The 17052-nt window shown below is 45.0% G+C and overlaps 1 protein-coding gene across 1 annotated transcript in view; it reads right to left on the bottom strand.

Moving 5' to 3' along the window:
* The window catches only part of LOC121930857 (kielin cysteine rich BMP regulator), an 86936-nt gene that overhangs the window by 15917 nt on the left and 53967 nt on the right, over positions 1-17052 (bottom strand). The window contains exons 27-38 of the mRNA XM_042467793.1: positions 14151-14324; positions 13925-14015; positions 10899-10981; positions 9060-9233; positions 8127-8306; positions 6599-6869; positions 6112-6194; positions 5188-5358; positions 4506-4599; positions 3083-3256; positions 1036-1118; positions 494-614 (exon numbers count right to left, since the gene is read on the bottom strand). Coding sequence (XP_042323727.1) covers positions 494-614; positions 1036-1118; positions 3083-3256; positions 4506-4599; positions 5188-5358; positions 6112-6194; positions 6599-6869; positions 8127-8306; positions 9060-9233; positions 10899-10981; positions 13925-14015; positions 14151-14324 — 1699 coding nt within the window. The remainder of the gene's footprint in view (positions 1-493; positions 615-1035; positions 1119-3082; positions 3257-4505; positions 4600-5187; positions 5359-6111; positions 6195-6598; positions 6870-8126; positions 8307-9059; positions 9234-10898; positions 10982-13924; positions 14016-14150; positions 14325-17052) is intronic.

Raw genomic sequence — 17052 nt, 5'->3', positions numbered from 1 at the left:
TAGGCTGGTCTTGGAGAGACAGCAAAAATAATCCCTGTAGAATGTGGATTGAATTTTTGTTGTTCACATGCATTTCAAATGCACCCAAGTAAGGTTTTTTTTGGGGGAGGGGGATGTCTGGTCTCCCTAATGGTGCTGAAATGGAGTTTAAAAACCCTTTCAACATTTGTATTGTGTTCTCAAGCAACCCATTGCCCATTGCATTTGTTGTTTTTCCCCCTCCGAGAAACAAAGGCGCCCCAAGCTCTGGGTGCAAGTCTTATCCATTGCTGCTCCTAGGAAAAAAGAACTATAGAAGGAGCCAGTCTATTGCCCCTGTTTGCACCAAGGACAGACTGCCAAGTAGATGCATTTCTGGAAGGGCAACAGCAAATGTGGTGCTACCCAATGAGTTTCTCAGCCATGCACCAAATGGAGGACATTTTGCAATTCCTCCCAGACAGAAGGTGGACATGTAGGACAGGTCCTGGGAAAGGTGGGAGGTAAGACTCACGGGCACAGGAGGGGCAGCAGTGCCCATGCCCAGGCGCCAATATCTGTTCCCGGGGACAGTCCAAGAGGCTGGGACACTGTTTCCGGTAACACTGTAGATGCTGCTCACCATCAGACATCAGCTGGAGAGAGAAACAGAACAGGACGCATTAGGATATTTTTTAGTACAGTTCTTTCACCTCACATTTCATGTGGGCATATTATTAGCTTTGGCATAAAATTTTCATCAGGCATCAGCTGGAGAATAGAATGCAATGGATCAGAATGCCTTTTAATGCTGTCCTCACTCCACAGTTCATGTGTGCATGTTGTTAATTTTTGGGGGAAATGGCTGGAATCACAGAATCATAGAATCATAGAGTTGGAAGAGATGTCAAGGGCATCCAGTCCAACTCCCTTCTGCCATACAGGAACTCACAATCAAAGCATCCACAACAGATGCCCGTCTAGCCTCTGTTTAAAGACCTCCAAAGGAGACTTCACCACTCTCCAAAGCATCCTCCTCCTCCACTGTCAAACAGGTCTAACCAGGAGGGACCTCACCTCACAGGTGCAGACTTCACAGGGATCCTTTCCCGGCTGGAAACTCTCACCTGGGCTATACACACGGCCTTCATAAATGCAATCTGGGAGGGAAGAAGCCACAATCAACATTTATAGAAGGATGTGAAACAAAACCACCTTTCTCCCTATTGCCATGGCCTCCCCTTGCTCCACCAGACAAGGCAGACTCAGAGTAGGGAAACTGAGGCATAGCAGCTAAAGAGATCAGCTCCAGGGCCATTGTGAGAAAGAAACAGCAGGAATAAGAGAGAAGGCAACCAAGGTGGCTCTCTCTCAGAACAAGAAAACTATAAACCTCCAAACCCTCAGCCCTTCATACTCAGTTTTCAACAGTTGGCAGCTTCACATTAGTGGCAGTTCCTTCTGATAACCTGTTTCTCAGCCATTTATGGCTTAAGGACAGGATTTAGGGAGGTGTAGATATCCCAAATTTGCAGGGACAATCCCAATTAATCCTCTGTCTTCCCATTTTCTCAGCTGCTTTTAAAATCTCTTGACTTCTCCCCCTTTTACTGCAAACTGAATTCAAAATGCAAAAGGAGTTTGAATTCAATTAACTCAGCAGGAGGGAAAAAAGAAGAGGCGGCAGAGTCTTGCCCTTCCCAGGAGGCTCGAGCAAAAACAAACTGCTGCAGCATCTCCTAGTTTGTCTGTCCTCATTAATAGCTTTTGCCATCTTGGGCAAATTCTGATGTTCCTTGGCCACATGTGTTTGGGTTTTCAGCTGTGAAATTTTGCAAGGTATGTATGATGAAGAAAGCCAGTAGTTTGAGTATTGGACTATGGCTCTGGAGACCAGGGTTTGAATCCCCGCTCAGCCATGGAAATCTACTGAGTGGCCTTGAGGAAGCCACACTCTCTCAGCCTCAAAGGATGACAATGGCAAACACCTTCTCAAAACACCTGCCATGAAAACCCTGTGATAGATTCACCTTAGGGTCCCCACAACACACAACAACCATAACAACAGGTAGGCTTCCTATATCTCAGGGCCAGGGACCTCTTCTCTAGACTTCAGGGTAATGAGGAGGGATCTCAGGTTTCTTAGACTCGCCATCTTATTTAGGCAGGCTTTTGAATGTTACTTATGCCGTGTGTGTGTGTGTGTGTGTGTGTGTGTAATTGGGGAACTGTTGTAATGCTTTAATGTTTTTAATTTATTTATTGAAACAGTTTTAACTATATTGTGTTTATTTAAGGCAGGGGTAGGCAACCTGCGGCCCGCGGGCCGGATGCGGCCCAGCGAGGCCTTGGGACCGGCCCCAGCTCGGTCCTGCCGCTGATTGCCGCTGGGGCCTTTGGGGGGCAATTGTCTATAGAAGCCTCAGAAACATGCATTTATATTAACATTTTTTAAAAAATCAGCAAATTTTTTCACGTGTCCTCCATTTTTTAAAAAAAAGTGTCTTCCATTTGAAAATTTTGTCCTACATTTGTCCTGGTTTATTTATATATATATATTTTAAAAAATGATTTAATTATTTATTTTTTGGCTTCGGCCCCCCAGTTGTCTGAGGGACAGCAACCCAGCCCCCGGCTCAAAAAGATTGCCTACCCCTGATTTAAGGGTTATGTTTTAATACTAGCATTATTTAATTCTTTTTAAAATGCTTGTAATTAATGCTTTAGTTGTATCCTTTGTAAATTATTATAAGCTGCCTTGAATTCCATTTTAGGAGACAGCCAAGATATAAAACGAATAAGCAAACAAACATACAAACAAACGTTTTTAATGCTTTAATATTTATAATTTTTTAAATGAACATTTTTCCAAGCTCTGGTGCTTGTTGTCATGTGCCTTCAAGTCATTTTGGGTGTATGGTGACCCCAAGGTGAACTTATTATGAGGCCTTCATGGCAGGAGTTGTTCATTGAGGCTGAGAGAGTGTGACTTGCCTAAGGTCACCCAGTGGATAGAAGGAGAGAAATATCCCACCCCTTCACAAGGCATTAGTTTCTCCCTCTTCCACCCCTTCCCTGTCTCCATGTGTCCTCACCCTGGTCCCCTTGCGTTCTTTCACCCTACCTGCGCATAGTGGGCAGCACTCCCCGGGGACTTTGATCTGATTGGTGCAGGAGCTGATGCAGATGATCTCAGCACAGGTTGCGATGCCATCCACGCACATGCAGGCCATGCAGGGGACGGAGGAGGACAGCCAGCTGGTACCATCGGCACGCTCTCGGCCTTCATAAGTGCAGCCTATGAAAAAGGGCAGGAAGAAGGGTCAGACTAGGTGTGCCTTGCTTGGAGAAGAGAAGGTTAAGAGATACTATGGACTTTATCACATGTGAGGAATTTCTTTTAATGTCAAATGAAAAGGAAGTGGGGCTAGAATGCATTCACGTGAATTCGCTAGTTCAGCTAATTTACGTGAATGAGAATTGTGTTCGAACTGGCTTCCCATTGCCCGAAAATAGCATGCCATTGCCTCAATTTGTGTGTGGTAGTCTATCACGCAGTAACGTTAAACTGCATGATTGCGTTCGGATTGCCACTGGATTATACTTCCAATTTTCCTTGTCTGATAAAGTCCTATGATAGCCGTATTTAAATATTTGAAAGGATGTCATATTGAGGAGATAGCAAGCTTGTTTTCTGCTGCTCCAGACAAAAGGACCCGGAGCAATGGATGCAAGCTACAGGGGAAAATGTTCCACCTTAACATTAGGAGGAACTTCCTGACAGTAAGAGCTGTTCAATAATGGAAAATGCTGCAACCATTATTTCTCTTGTCCCAACTCACCTTTCCCTTGGGCCTCCCAAACAGTGTGCTGCTGCATATTCTATGTCTTCTTGATGTACATCATTTTGGAATTCTTGGATTTGAGTGGTATATACAGTACTACCCCCATATCCACAGGATGGTACCCATGGTTTCACTTACAGACATCCAAAGAATGATGTTCTCTCTAGGCATTTTCTAGGCCCTTCAACCTGATACTATAGCATGCTTCTAGAGAAAGTTAACCATAGAGATGTTCTCTCTAAGAATCTCTAGTTCCTCCAGCATGACTGGAAGTCATTCATTTCAATAGGATTTACCATGATCCATGCTTGTGCATTTCCATGGCAGGTTCAGGAATGTATGCTCTGCAGATATGATGGTTGTACTGTAAGTATTTGTCTGTGAATGAGTGCCAACAATGAATGAATGCCAGTACCACCTCCAAGAGAGAGGGACACTAGTTAAATTTATGTGAGTCTTTTCTGAGATGTAATCTTTCAGGGCATTCTTTTCTATGAGTGCCTTCCTTTTTAGTAGATGCCACTTGAGAAGACCCCAGGGGACTGGCATTGGGGCTGGGGAAGAAGGACCTTATGCCCGTCATGATTTTAATGGGGTCACTTGTTTCAGTATTGGATTGTTTGACTAGTATTATTCAAAGGGGGTGGATGGTAGTGGGTTGGAATAGGGGGACATCTTCGCAGAGTCAGGGTTTACAGACACCTTTACAGCGAGGACAGCAGACCCCGGGCTCTGTCACTGGGTGGGAGCACGATGTTGGTGGGCACTGGATCATCTCGCAGCGGACATTTCCATCCTGCAAAGGGGGAAAGCAAGTAGTTTAGGTTGTGAGCTTCCTCTCCTTCCTGTTTGCAGCTCAGACATCAAACAATGGATCCTTCCCACTTCCCAGCAGAGCCTTCTGATCAGCTGAATATGCAACTGCATGGTGCTTAATGTGCCATAATATCCAAGCTATACCTATCTTGTTTGAATGCAGAGGGCCTGTCTTCTGTCTCTGAGCAGGAGGAACTTTGTAGTTAACAGTACCAACCCAGATGGTTTAATGGGGTTCCTTTCCAACAGCCCCTTTAGTCAATACAAGCAATAAGGGATAGGTCTCTTATTGGGGCTCACAGCTGGACTTATTGGGGTCAAGCAGGGACCAGAATGGAAATGAAGTCAGAAAATGAGTTTGTTGGTTGATTGAAAGCTGGGAAGAATGAGGTCTTGCAGTGGTGGGATTGCTCCTGGGTCTTCTCAGTCCCTGGGCTTCTGATGAGCCAAACAACTGAAGGCCATTATAGTGTCCCCTCTTGGGGGGGGGGGGGGTGATCACCTCTGCCTGGCATCAGTTCACAGCACCCACCACTGGAGATAGAAATTAGGGAAGGCTGGCACTCACCTGGCAGGTGCACTGGAGGCAGGACTCTGGCTTAAAGGCCTCCCCGTGGGCATAGCGTTCTCCTTCAAAGAGGCAGTCGTGGCAGAGAGGGCAACATTGCCCAGGACCTGGAGCTGGGTGGGAGCAGAGTGTCTCTTCACAAGGCACAGCCTCACAAGTGGTCTTCCCATTCTGTGGAGGAATGGAGAATGAGGAAAGGGTAGTCTTTATCTATTCTCTTTGTCTGTCTGGTTCCCTTCCCATCTATCCATCCATCCAGCTGTTCATCTATTCACCCATGCCTTTCTTTACCTATCTACCCATCTGTCCTCCATCCATCCCCATCATATCCCCCTATCCCAGCCTATTTTATCCTTCCTTCTGCCCATCCATTCATCTCTGCTCTTGCTCTCTCCTTTTCCATCCACCTCTCTCTCTCTCTCTCTCTCCATCCATCTCTGTCTTCCATCCATCCCTATCCTCTCCTATCCCATCCTGTCCATCCATCCATTGTTCTACCTACACATCCATCCATCCATCCATCCATCCATCCATCCCCCTCCTCTCTCTCCCCATCTGTCTTCCATCCATTTCTATCCTATTCTATCCCATTTCCTCCCCATACATCTTATCCATCCTTCTATCCCTACCTTGATCTATCTATCAATCCACCTCTCACTCCCCTTCTCTCTCTCCCCACCTCTCTCTCCCCATCCATCCATCTATATCTATCCTATCCTATTCTATCCATCCATCCAACTACATACACACAAACTGGCATGTGTGTAAGTATATCCAAACACAACTTGAGTGGTGTACACACAGGTAGTCAGATCATCCCCCTAACCTTTAGAGGGAGAGAGCTGTACCAGAATCCTTTGTTGTGACCCATTGGTTCCAGTGGGCAGTGGGACTGGTAGAAGAAGCCCAAGCAGAAGGACTTACCTGACAGGAGCACTGCTGACAAGGGTCCAGAGACGAGAGCCACTGTGAGCCTTCAGGATACTCCTGGCCTGCATGCTGGCAAACTGCTGGCAAGGGGGCAGCATGAGGGAGAGATGGATTAGGACTCCTCCAAAGGCCTGAGACCCCTGGATACTCAGGCAGCAAGGGACCTCTTGGATTCCACCCAGCATCCCATAAACCACAGCCCTGCCAAAAGGTACCATGGGTCCAGGATATCTGAAGGACCATATTCTCCCAAATGAGCTTTCCCAGATGTTGAGATCTTTGGGGAAGCTCTGCTCTCAGTCCCTCCATCCTCAGAGGTACGTCTGGTGGGAATGTGGGAGATGGGGCCTTCTCAGTGGATGATCCCAGGCTTTGGAACTTGCTTCTTAAAGAGGCTATAACTGGGCCCTGTGATGTTCCTTCATTCTGTGCTCCTGACTCACAAAAAAGGGCCATTGTACAATATTGGTTGGTTTCTTACCTGGGCACTGGGAGCAGCACTGGCCTGGCATGCGGCTGGGATTGGTACACAACGTCTGGGGACACACTACTGGGACACAGAGCACATTGCCACGCAGGCAGCTACAGCGTTTGCAGGGGTCGGAGGATGAGGTGAAGGTCTGTCCATTGGCATAATCCTGGCCCTCATAGCGGCAGCCGTCACAGGCTGGACAGCAGGCAGGTGCCAAGGGGGGCATGGGGTGAGTGCACTGTTGTGGGCAAGGCTTGGGCTGGCATGTGACAACTTCAGCCTGGAGAGAAAAAAAGGAAAAGGAGAGGAAAAGTGGAACAGAGTGGCTGCTTTGAGCTGGAGATGCCACCAGTTCTGCACCTCTCCAAGCCAAATCCTGACTCATGTTATTGCTGTAATGTAAAGTTTATTGGTGGACAATGGATGTAGCAGAAAAGCATCACATTTCTTTGGCTGATGCATTCCATCATCTCCTCATAGTAAATGGCATAACTGGCATCAAATAATAATAAATTATTATTATTATTTAATTTTCTAAAACAACTACTTCTACCCAGACTTCCCTACGGGAAATCAGTATGCAACGAGATCTCATTGTGCCTTTGAGAGTAATTGAAAGAAACAAGCTGGTAGCATGAGCTTTTGTAAACTTGAGTCTATGAAAACTCAAGCTATCATCTTCTTTCTTTCAGTTAATCTCAAAGGTGCTACGTGATCCCTTTGCATACTGATTTTCCAGACTAACACAGTGATGTCTTTATCTCCTATGGAAAACTCTGAAGATCCTTATGGGATTTCTGGATTGATGTGCACAAGGCCACTGAAAGATGGACTTCCATGGGTTATATAGTCTAGAAGCGAACAAAGAAAATTAAAGGGAATCTGGAAACCATGCCCTAAGAGGAACAGCTTAGGGAGCTGGGTATGTTTAGCTTGGAGAAGAGAAGGTTAAGAGGTGATATGATAGCCCTGTTTAAATATTTGAAGGGCTGTCATGTTGAGGAAGGAGCAAGCTTGTTCCAGACCCTTCCCCATTTTGGTGGCCCTCCTCTGGACATGCTCCAACTTGTCCACATGCTTTTGGAATTATGGTGCCCAGAACTGGACACAGAATTATTCCAGATGAGGCCTGACCAAAGCAGAATAGAGTGGCACTATTACTTCCCTCTATCTAGACACTATACTTCTAATTTATCTAGACACTATACTTCTATTGACACTATAGTTCTAGAATTGCACTGGCCTTTTTACCTGCCACATCACACTGTTGACTCATGTTCAGTTCATGACCCCTCGATCCCCTTCACATGTTAAGCCAGGTGTCCCCAACCTATATCTGTCCATTTCATTTTTCTGGATAAGTGTAGTACTTTATATTTTTCCCAGTGGAAATTTATTTTGTTAGTTTTGGCCCAGCTTTCTCATCAGTTCAGGTCATTTTGAATTTTGACACTCTCCTCTGGGTTCCCAAGGAAGCTGAGACAAAACCACCCATCAGCCCACCCCAGAGAGCGCCAGCCACTCTTCCCTCACTCACCTGGCAGGTACAGGTGTGGCAGGCATCCAGCGGTGAACTGAAGGCCTCCCCGCTCTTGTAGAGCTGTCCATGGTATCGGCAGTTGCCTGTGCATTTGGGGCAGCATTGTCCAGGTGGAGTGATCGGGTTCTTGCAGGAGACAGGTGGGCACGGTGAGGGCAAACAGGTCACGGTGCCACCCTGCGGGACCAGGAGGGAGAAGGACCTTCATTAACTTACAGTTTTATGGAATTTATGGTATTTGTGGAACATATTTATGGAATATATGGTATTTATGGAATGTATTCCAGGGGTCCTGAATCCTTCTGGTAGGCTACGGCAGCAATTAGTTATGTCTGCAATTGGCACAAAAACTACAAAACTTTGCCCACTATCCATCACTGCCTCTTAAGTCAAGAAGGTCAAGGGAACTACATGTAGCCTGGGAGTGGTCGGCTGTCCCAACCCCAAAATTGCCTTCTCCTCCTCCTCCTTCTTCTAAATAGCATAAAACAAAGGTTGGATGGTCCCTTCCATCTCTATGATTCTATAAGCACTATATGTTTTGACTATAACCTTTGGAGACTTTTGTTTTGTCATGAAACACCCCTTCAGCTTTCTCCACCCTGAAACAGCAAAAATAATGTGCACCTTAGAATTAATGCAGGCTGACAATGCTTTAATTGCCATGGTTCAACGCTGGGAATTATAGTTTGTTGTGGCACCAGAGCTCTCTGACAGAGAAAGCTAAATGTCTCACAAAACTACAGTTCCCAGAATTCCCTAGGATTGAGACAGGATGGTTAAAGTGGTGTCAACCTGGATTATTTCTGCAGTGGGTTTTGGGACAAGGACTCTAAACCCCATCTGCCTCGAGATTGAGGCCAGTCTCTCTGTGGTTGCTTCCCATCCCTTCCCTTGCCACTTACCCACCCACCCTTTTCTTCTGCTTACCAAACACTTGCATTGGCTGCAGGCATCCTGGGGGTCTGGAAAGCGCTCGCCATCCTTGCAGTCTCTCCCATGGAAGCTGCAGGATTCGCACGTGGGGCAGCCACAGGGGTCCCGTGATGGATGAGGGCAGAGGGGCATTGGGCATAGACGGGTGCCACAGGAAACATCTCCTCTCTGGGGAGCAAAGAGAGAACCCCAAGTGGGGCAGCCTTCTCTGTCTGGTCCCACAACAAACTACAAATACCAGGATTCCACAGGATGGAGTCATGGCAATTAAACCTGTGTCAAACTGTATTCAATTCTGAGTTGTGGCAACAGTTTCAGACTCAAGGCTGCTTAGAAAAATCAAAAGCTCTCCGTGTTAATGCCATAGGACCTTATCACACTACTCAAATCCTGCGCAGAAACAGGATTTTAAAAGCAAACACCCCCCCTGCAAATACAGGAAGTTTTTCAGACGCGTTTGAAAGAGCAATAACATGAAAATAAAGTGAACAGAAAGTCGATAAAAATGACACCTTTTTACTTCTGGAAGTTCCTGAAAGTAAAAAGGCATTGTTTTTGTTGACTTTCTGTTCGCTTTATTTTCGCGTTCTTGCTCTTTGGAAGAAAAACATCCCACATTTGCAGATTTCCCCCCCCCCCCTTACTTTTAAATCCTGTTTCTGCCCGGGATTCGTCTAGTGTGATAAGGTCCATACTAGTTTAATTTCATTTGAATGCCCAATTCTCAAAGAGAAAAACAAAAATACAGATAATGCAGTGCATTACAGGTTGAATCTTTCTTATCCAAAATGCCTGGGACTGGAAATGCTTTGAGTTTAGATGATTTTGGGGTTTTTGAATATTTGCATATACAGAATAAGATATCTCAGAGATGAGACCCAAGTCTAAACATGAAATTAGTTTATGTTTCGTATATACCTTATCAAGAAAGCCTGAAGGTAATTTTGTGCATGAAACAAAAGTCCAAAACGCACTGCAGAAATGATCCAGTTTGAGACCGCATAAACTGCCCTGGCTCAATGCTAGGGAATTCTGGGAACTGTAGTTTTGTGAGACATTAACCTTCTCTGTCAGAGAGAGCTCTGGTGCCACAACAAGCTACAGTTCCCAGGATTCCCTAGCACTGAGCCAAGGAGGTTAAAGCTGTCTCAGAGGTGTATTATTTCTGCAGGGTGTTTTGGACCAAAGTTTGTATAGACTGAACCACCAGAAAGCAAAGGTACCACTATCTCAGCCACCCATGTGGACAGTTTTGGATTCTGGAGTGCAGTCGCCCCTCCTTTCTCGTGGACTTGAGGTCCGTGGCCTTGAATGTTCATGAAGGGGCGACCTCTGTTATTTTCAATGAGGCGCCCCCACATAGCGCACACCCCATACATGCTTGTAGGCATGTACCCCTTTCAAGCCTATAGGGCTTGAATATTGGCAAGTCCCCATTTGCGCAGGGTATGTGTGTCTGGAATGGATCCCCTGCGAAAACGGAGGGCCGACTGTATTTTGGATTTCTGGATAAGGGAGATTCAACCTGCATTAAAAGCCGGTTTCCTTGTGAGCAGCCTGCCCTGAAATGCCTGCTGCAGGAAAAATGTCTTTGCCAGGCTACAGAAGGAGAGCCAGGAGGCCAGAACCCTATATCTCCTGTTTGCTTCTGCAGTCCTTCTCAAAATGGTGACAGGACGTGATGTATGCTGCCATTTTGAGAAGGACTGCAGCAAGCAAGTAGAGGAGGCATTTGGGCTCACTGTGTGGCAAGTGAAGTCCACAGAAGGGTGTAGGGGAGGAATAGACCCCTCGTCTCCCTCCATAGTTGCCAACCCTTGTTCTAGGGCTTACCAGGCAGTGGCATTCCTCACAGGGCTTGTTGAGGGACACAAAGGTCTCTCCATCTTCATATTCGTGTCCCTGGAAACTGCAGCCTGGGAAAGAGGGAACAGGGTTGTCAGACGGGAAGGGAATGACTCCTCCAACCCTGGTTCCATAGTGAGAAATAATCCCTTTATATAGGAGAAATGGTCTCCTGCCAGCTAAGGCCAATGGGATTGCATTCCAACAATATCTGGATTCCATAAATGCTAAATATGGCAGCAAGGTTGGTCACTGGATGTACCAGGACTAGCCATATAACACCTGTTTTGCAAGATATACATTGGCTGCCCATTCGCTTCCGGGCGCAATACAAGGTGTTGGTTATTACCTATAAAGCCCTAAATGGCTTGGGCCCAGGGTACTTGGAGGACCGCTTCTCCCCATATTATCCACCCCGCACTCTCAGATCAGTCGGGAAGCATCTGTTGAGGGTTCCTAAGGTGAAATATATCTCATCTTCGCAAAGGGCATTCTCCTTCTCGGCCCCGCAGACCTGGAACTCCCTTCCTGACGAGCTCCTCTCCGTCGCCTCTCTTGATCCTTTTAGGAAGAAACTAAAGACCTTTCTCTTCCGATAAGCTTTCCCCCATATGTCCTGATGTTATGCGGTTCTCCCCCCTGATATACAACTGTTTATCCAGCTTGTTTTTGAGTGTGTGTTTTAAGAGGTTGTATGTTTTATAGTTTTTAAATTGTATTGGGATGTTTTTAACATGTTGTTGGTGATACTTGTTCATTAAATGTTATATTGTATCACTTTAGTTGTAAACCGCTGTGATCGAATTTGGAATTTGGAATAGCAGTATATAAATAAAATTTTATTATTATTATTATTAAATGGAATTGAATCGCAATCAATCATTTAATGACACTGGATCCTACACTGTCCTTTGAGACCGGAGTTTGCTGTTTATCTCATCACCCCTCCATCTGCTGTCAAGTCTGGAAGTTCACCTAGTTCAGAAACTCAAATTTCATCAGTTAAAACCCTGCAAACCTTTATTAAATCTCTGCAACAAGTTAAAAAAAATCCAAAGGCCTTCTTAAATGAAAAAGGACTTCATTAGCTGGAAGAAAGACAGCAGAGATGGGGCCAAGCGGATCTCCCATGGAAGGGATTCACAATTTAGGAGCAGCCAAGAAGAAGATGTCTTTATTTATTATTGTATATACTCATGTATGTGGAGAGATCTTGTAGAACCTTTGAGACTAGCTGAAAGAAAGAAGTTGGCAGCATGAGCTTTCCTAGACTTCAGTCTCCTTCCTCAGATGCATTAGACTGAAGTGGACTGAAGTCTATGAAAGCTCAGGCTGCCAATTTCAATCTTTCAGTTAGTCTCAAAGGTGCTACAAGATCTCTCCAATACTGATTCTACAGACTAACATGGCTATATCTTTGAATTATAGTCATGTATAAGTCTAGAAATTTTAGTCAAAAAATTGACCCAAAAAACCTGGTTCGACTTATCCACGGGTCAATGTGAGTACTGTCCTTTAACTCTTATCACAAAGGGAACCATGTGCTAGTGAAAGGTGAGAGCTTAAGCTCTTCTCAGGGCACCTAAAAGGAAGATCAATCCCTCTACTATCATTCATCCAGTCTTTCTGTTGAGCACAAAGTTATGCCTATTAAAATTTTTAAAGATGCTTAGTGCAGTATCATTTTCTTTGCTTCATCCATGACATCCTTTGTTACATGCTGATAACTTTTACCCTCGACTTATCCATGGGTCATATCAAAATCTGTAATTTTGGCCCCAAAACCTTCCCTTGACTTATGCATGATGTTGACTTATAGTTGAATATATATGGTATTTATTCCATATATATGCTGTTTTCCTCCCAAAATGGGACCCAAAACAGTAAATTAAAAGTGTTTGCAATAATAATAATTATTTTTTAAAAAATCCCCACATTAAAAACCATAAAATCATTTAAAAGCCATACAAAAGTTAAAAACAAATCAAACACATGTATAAATACAAAGCTCCTGATTAACTTTTTAAAGTTTTTAAAAAATTCAAAAAGGCTGTTGAGAAACTGGAGCCTTGTCTCTAAAGGAGGGCGACCCAAATGGTGAAGAGTCTGGAAACCATGAAGCCCTATGAAGAAGGATTTAGGGAGCTGGGTCTGTTTAGCCTGGAGAAGAGAAGGTCAAGAGGAGATATGAGAGTCCTGTTTAAATATTTGAAGGGGTGTCACATTGAGGATGGAGTAAGCTTGCTTTCTCGGTGAAAGCATCCCTAGGAATTTTGACAGAGAGTTGGAAGGGTTGGATTGCATCTCCCATCAGCCCTAGCCAGCAGAGCAAATGGGGAAAGATGGAACATATCCAGAGAAGAGTGACCAAAATGGGGGAAAGTCTGGAAACCCTCAATCCCTGTGAAGAGTGGCTTAGGGAGCTGGCTGTCTTTAGTCTGGGGAAGAGAAGGTTGAGAGATGACATGATAGCCACATTTATATCTGATGGGAAGTCATGTTAAAGATGAAACAAGCTTGTTTTTTGCTGCTCCAGAGAATAGGATTTGGTGCAATGGATTCAAACTACAGGAAAAGAGATTCCACCTAAATATTAGGAAGAACTTCCTGATAGTAAGAGCTGTTTGACAGTGGAACACATTGCCTTGGAGATTTTGGTGGAGTCTCCTTCTTTGGAGGTCTTTAAACAGAGGCTGGATGGCCATTTGTTGGGGGATGCTTTGATTGTGAGTTCCTGCATGGCAGAATGGGGTTGGATTGGATGGCCTTTGCAGTCTCTTCCAACTCTATGATTCTATGTTTCTATGAAATGCACCACACACTCAAACAGCACATCTCGCCTGATGCTGAAGGGCATCGCACCAGCAAGTGAATCACTAAAAATACAAGTCTCAAGTCAAGTTGAGTCAATGTGTCATTTTTGCCAAGTCAAGTCATCAAAGCAACTTAATCCAACTTAAGTCTGAGTCAGTTGATTCAAGTCTACCTCACTGGTTCCCACAGGTGTTACTCACCTTGGCACAGTGGGCAAGCGCATGGATCCTGCACAGGGTGGGCACAGGGAGCAGGAGGGCAGAGCTTCCTCAGGCACTGAATGGAGCCAGCCTTCAGAGAAAGGAAAGGGAACCAGTTTGTTATCATTGCTGGCCATCCCAGAGAAGCCCCTTGCACCCATAATGCTAGTCACACCACCCTGAATGCAACCAAAAGAATGGTGCATCACCTCCCTGCCCCACTCACTCTGCAAGTACACTGGGAACAAATGGGGTCTTCCGGGTTGGCAAAGGTCTGCCCATTGGCCACAGTGATGCCATTATAGGAGCAACCTGTTTGGAGAAAGGAAAACAGGGTGGGGAACCAGGGATTATTCACCTCACACCACTGACTTTGAATGTTCATGGAAGAGCAGCAAATTGATTCCATAACCAATGTTTATTATGCCAGCCACAGATGCTGGTGAAACGTCAGGAACAAACTCTTCCAGAACACGGCCACATAGCCCGAAAAACCCACAAAAACCTTGTCTCTGAACTTTAAAAGAGCTATCTGTGTTCCCTAAAAGTTTCAACACTTTAGATAACTCCCTTTGAAGCTGTGAGTCAAAATCTGGAATGGATTCACTGCTCTACTGAGGTACACTGCAAAATTAATGCATTCTGACACCAATTTAACTACATGGCTATTAATATTATGGTATCCGGGGATTTGTAGCTCTGTGAGATATTTCACCTTCTCTGTCCAAGAGCTCTGGCATCACAACAAACTACAAATCCCAGGATTCCATAGCGTGGAGCCATGGCAGTTAAAGTGGTGTCAAACTGCATTATTTCTGCAGTGCAGATGCCACCTTATTTAAACAAGCTTCCAGCTTTTAACTGGTTGGGGGAGAGCAACAAATATGCTGGTCCTTAATCTGTAGGAGGTTGTAATGTGTTTTTTGAGTGCGTTGTTTAGTTCTTTCAAAAAAAAAAAAAAAGCAGTGAAGAAACACAGCCTCCAAATGGTCTACAAACTGACCAAGAAAGTCCAGTAAATGCCATGCTCAGCGAAGGACAGGAGAGACCCTCTCATGGCCGCAGAAGTTGACCGCATATGGTGCAGCTGTGGACAGGTCTACATAGGGACCACCAAACGCAGTGTTCAAACATGAATAAAGGAACATGAGAGACACTGCAGACTGAGTCAGCTGGAAAAATCATCATCAGCAGAACACGTTATAAACCATCCTGGGCATAAAATGGTGCTTGAAAACATTGAAATTCTGGATGATGCCAACAGCTGTTAGGTCAGAATGCACAGAGAAGCCATTGAAATCCACAAACACTTGGACAACTTCAACAGGAAAGAAGAAACTCTTAAAGTAAACAAAGTTTGGCTCCCAGTCCTGAAAAACACCAAAATCAGGACCCAGCAAATTCAAATGAAAACTAGCCAGGTTCAAAGGAATTTCCCAACAAGAAAGGGATCATTAAGTAAATGGACACCTTGAGACCTTGCCATTCAACAACAGAACAATGCACAGATTAACATGGAAATTGCTTCCTCTCAACCAACAGTATATATATCCCCCTCACTTCCATGCCAGCATTCTCTGAAGGTGCCAGCCACAGATGCTGGCGAAACGGCAGGAATAAACTCTTCTAGACCATGAATGCTCAAGTCCCATTATATACAATGGGGTGTTGTTGTTGTTGTTGTTCCAGCGGGTCCTTGGTATCCACTGAAGTTTGGTATCCAGGTGGATACCAAATCCATAAATGCTCAAGACCCATTATATACAATGGGGCATTATTATTATTATTATTATTATTATTATGGGGCCCTTGTTACCACTGTGGGACCCCCTGTGGATAGAAAATCCATGGATACTCAAATCCTATTCAATACAGTGGCATAATAAAATGGTGTCCCTTATATAAGATAGCAAAACCAAGGTTTGGATTTTTAGAATTTCTTTTTCCCCCTGAATATTTCAAGCTGTGGATGGTTTCCCTCGGATTGTGGGCTGAGTCTCCTTCTTCTAAGAAGAGCTGGATGGCCCTCTGTACAGGGAGGGCTTTGGCTGTGTCTTCCTGCATGGCAGAATGGCCTGGACTGGATGGCCTTCTTGGGCATCTCTTCCAACAATATGGTTCATGAATCTAGGAATCAGTGGATGAAGAATCCATGGATACTGAGGGCTGACTGTAAAAAAAAATTTTTTATGGATTTTGGAATATTTTGGATTTTTGGATTCTAGATAAGAGAGACTCAACCTGTAGAAAGGAATAGGAGAGATCCAGTGTGGGTGCAACAATGCCCCTAACAGGTAGTATATTGTCTTCTTTTTTCTCCCACTTGCAATCCATCCCACTGTCCTCCTCTCTTCCCCTCCACAGCACCCCCAGCCGGCTGCCTCTACCTGGGCATCTCCTACCAGCACATGGAGCGCTTCTACGACCCTTCGGACAAATGCCGGGATTGCATCTGCCACCAACCGGACCATCACATGCAGCGCCAGCCCTGGCGCGCCAGTCCAGTGCTCCCACCCACTGCAGCAGGATTGCTGTCGCTCCTGCGATGGTAACAGGCATCATTTGGATCCCATAAACACCAATTGCCCAATCTGGAGTGGTGCAACTGGGGCCCAAAAGTCAGGACTTGCCACTGATGAGCCAAATTTTGACCACTCTTTGCCCTGATGCTCATGGGCCTTCAGACCCAGGGTCATTCAGTTTGGCTGCATGCATGCCAAAAAGGGTTGCATTTAAAACAAAAAGTTCTCAAGCTTGGGCTGGGGTGTTGTATTATTTGAAAAGTATCTTCACGTCATGCATCTCATTTGGGCAGTAATTGGTTGTGTCAAAGTGTGGCTACTCTGTGTGTCTAACTGACAGCACCTAGTGGGGTAGCCCATTAAGGTTTTGTTGTTGTTGTGTTGTTGTTGTTGTTGTGTGCCTGTTGTTGTTTGGACATAACTCCCAGAACTCACGTTGGCTTTGTGTGGAGAATGGGAATTGCAGTCCAAAATGGACTCTTTCCAAGCTTTTGAACAGTTGACAAATGGAGGAATGTGGGAGTTGTAGATTTAAAAAAGCAATCTAAAAACAACCAGGGCTTGCAAATCACTTTTTTTTGGACTCTAGGTCCCAGAATCACATGC

The sequence above is a fragment of the Sceloporus undulatus genome, chromosome 5 (genome assembly GCF_019175285.1).
Source record: "Sceloporus undulatus isolate JIND9_A2432 ecotype Alabama chromosome 5, SceUnd_v1.1, whole genome shotgun sequence".
Classification (NCBI taxonomy): Eukaryota; Metazoa; Chordata; class Lepidosauria; order Squamata; family Phrynosomatidae; genus Sceloporus; species Sceloporus undulatus.
The sequence above is the reverse complement of the archived record's forward strand: the minus strand, read 5'-3'. Positions and strand labels throughout refer to the sequence as shown.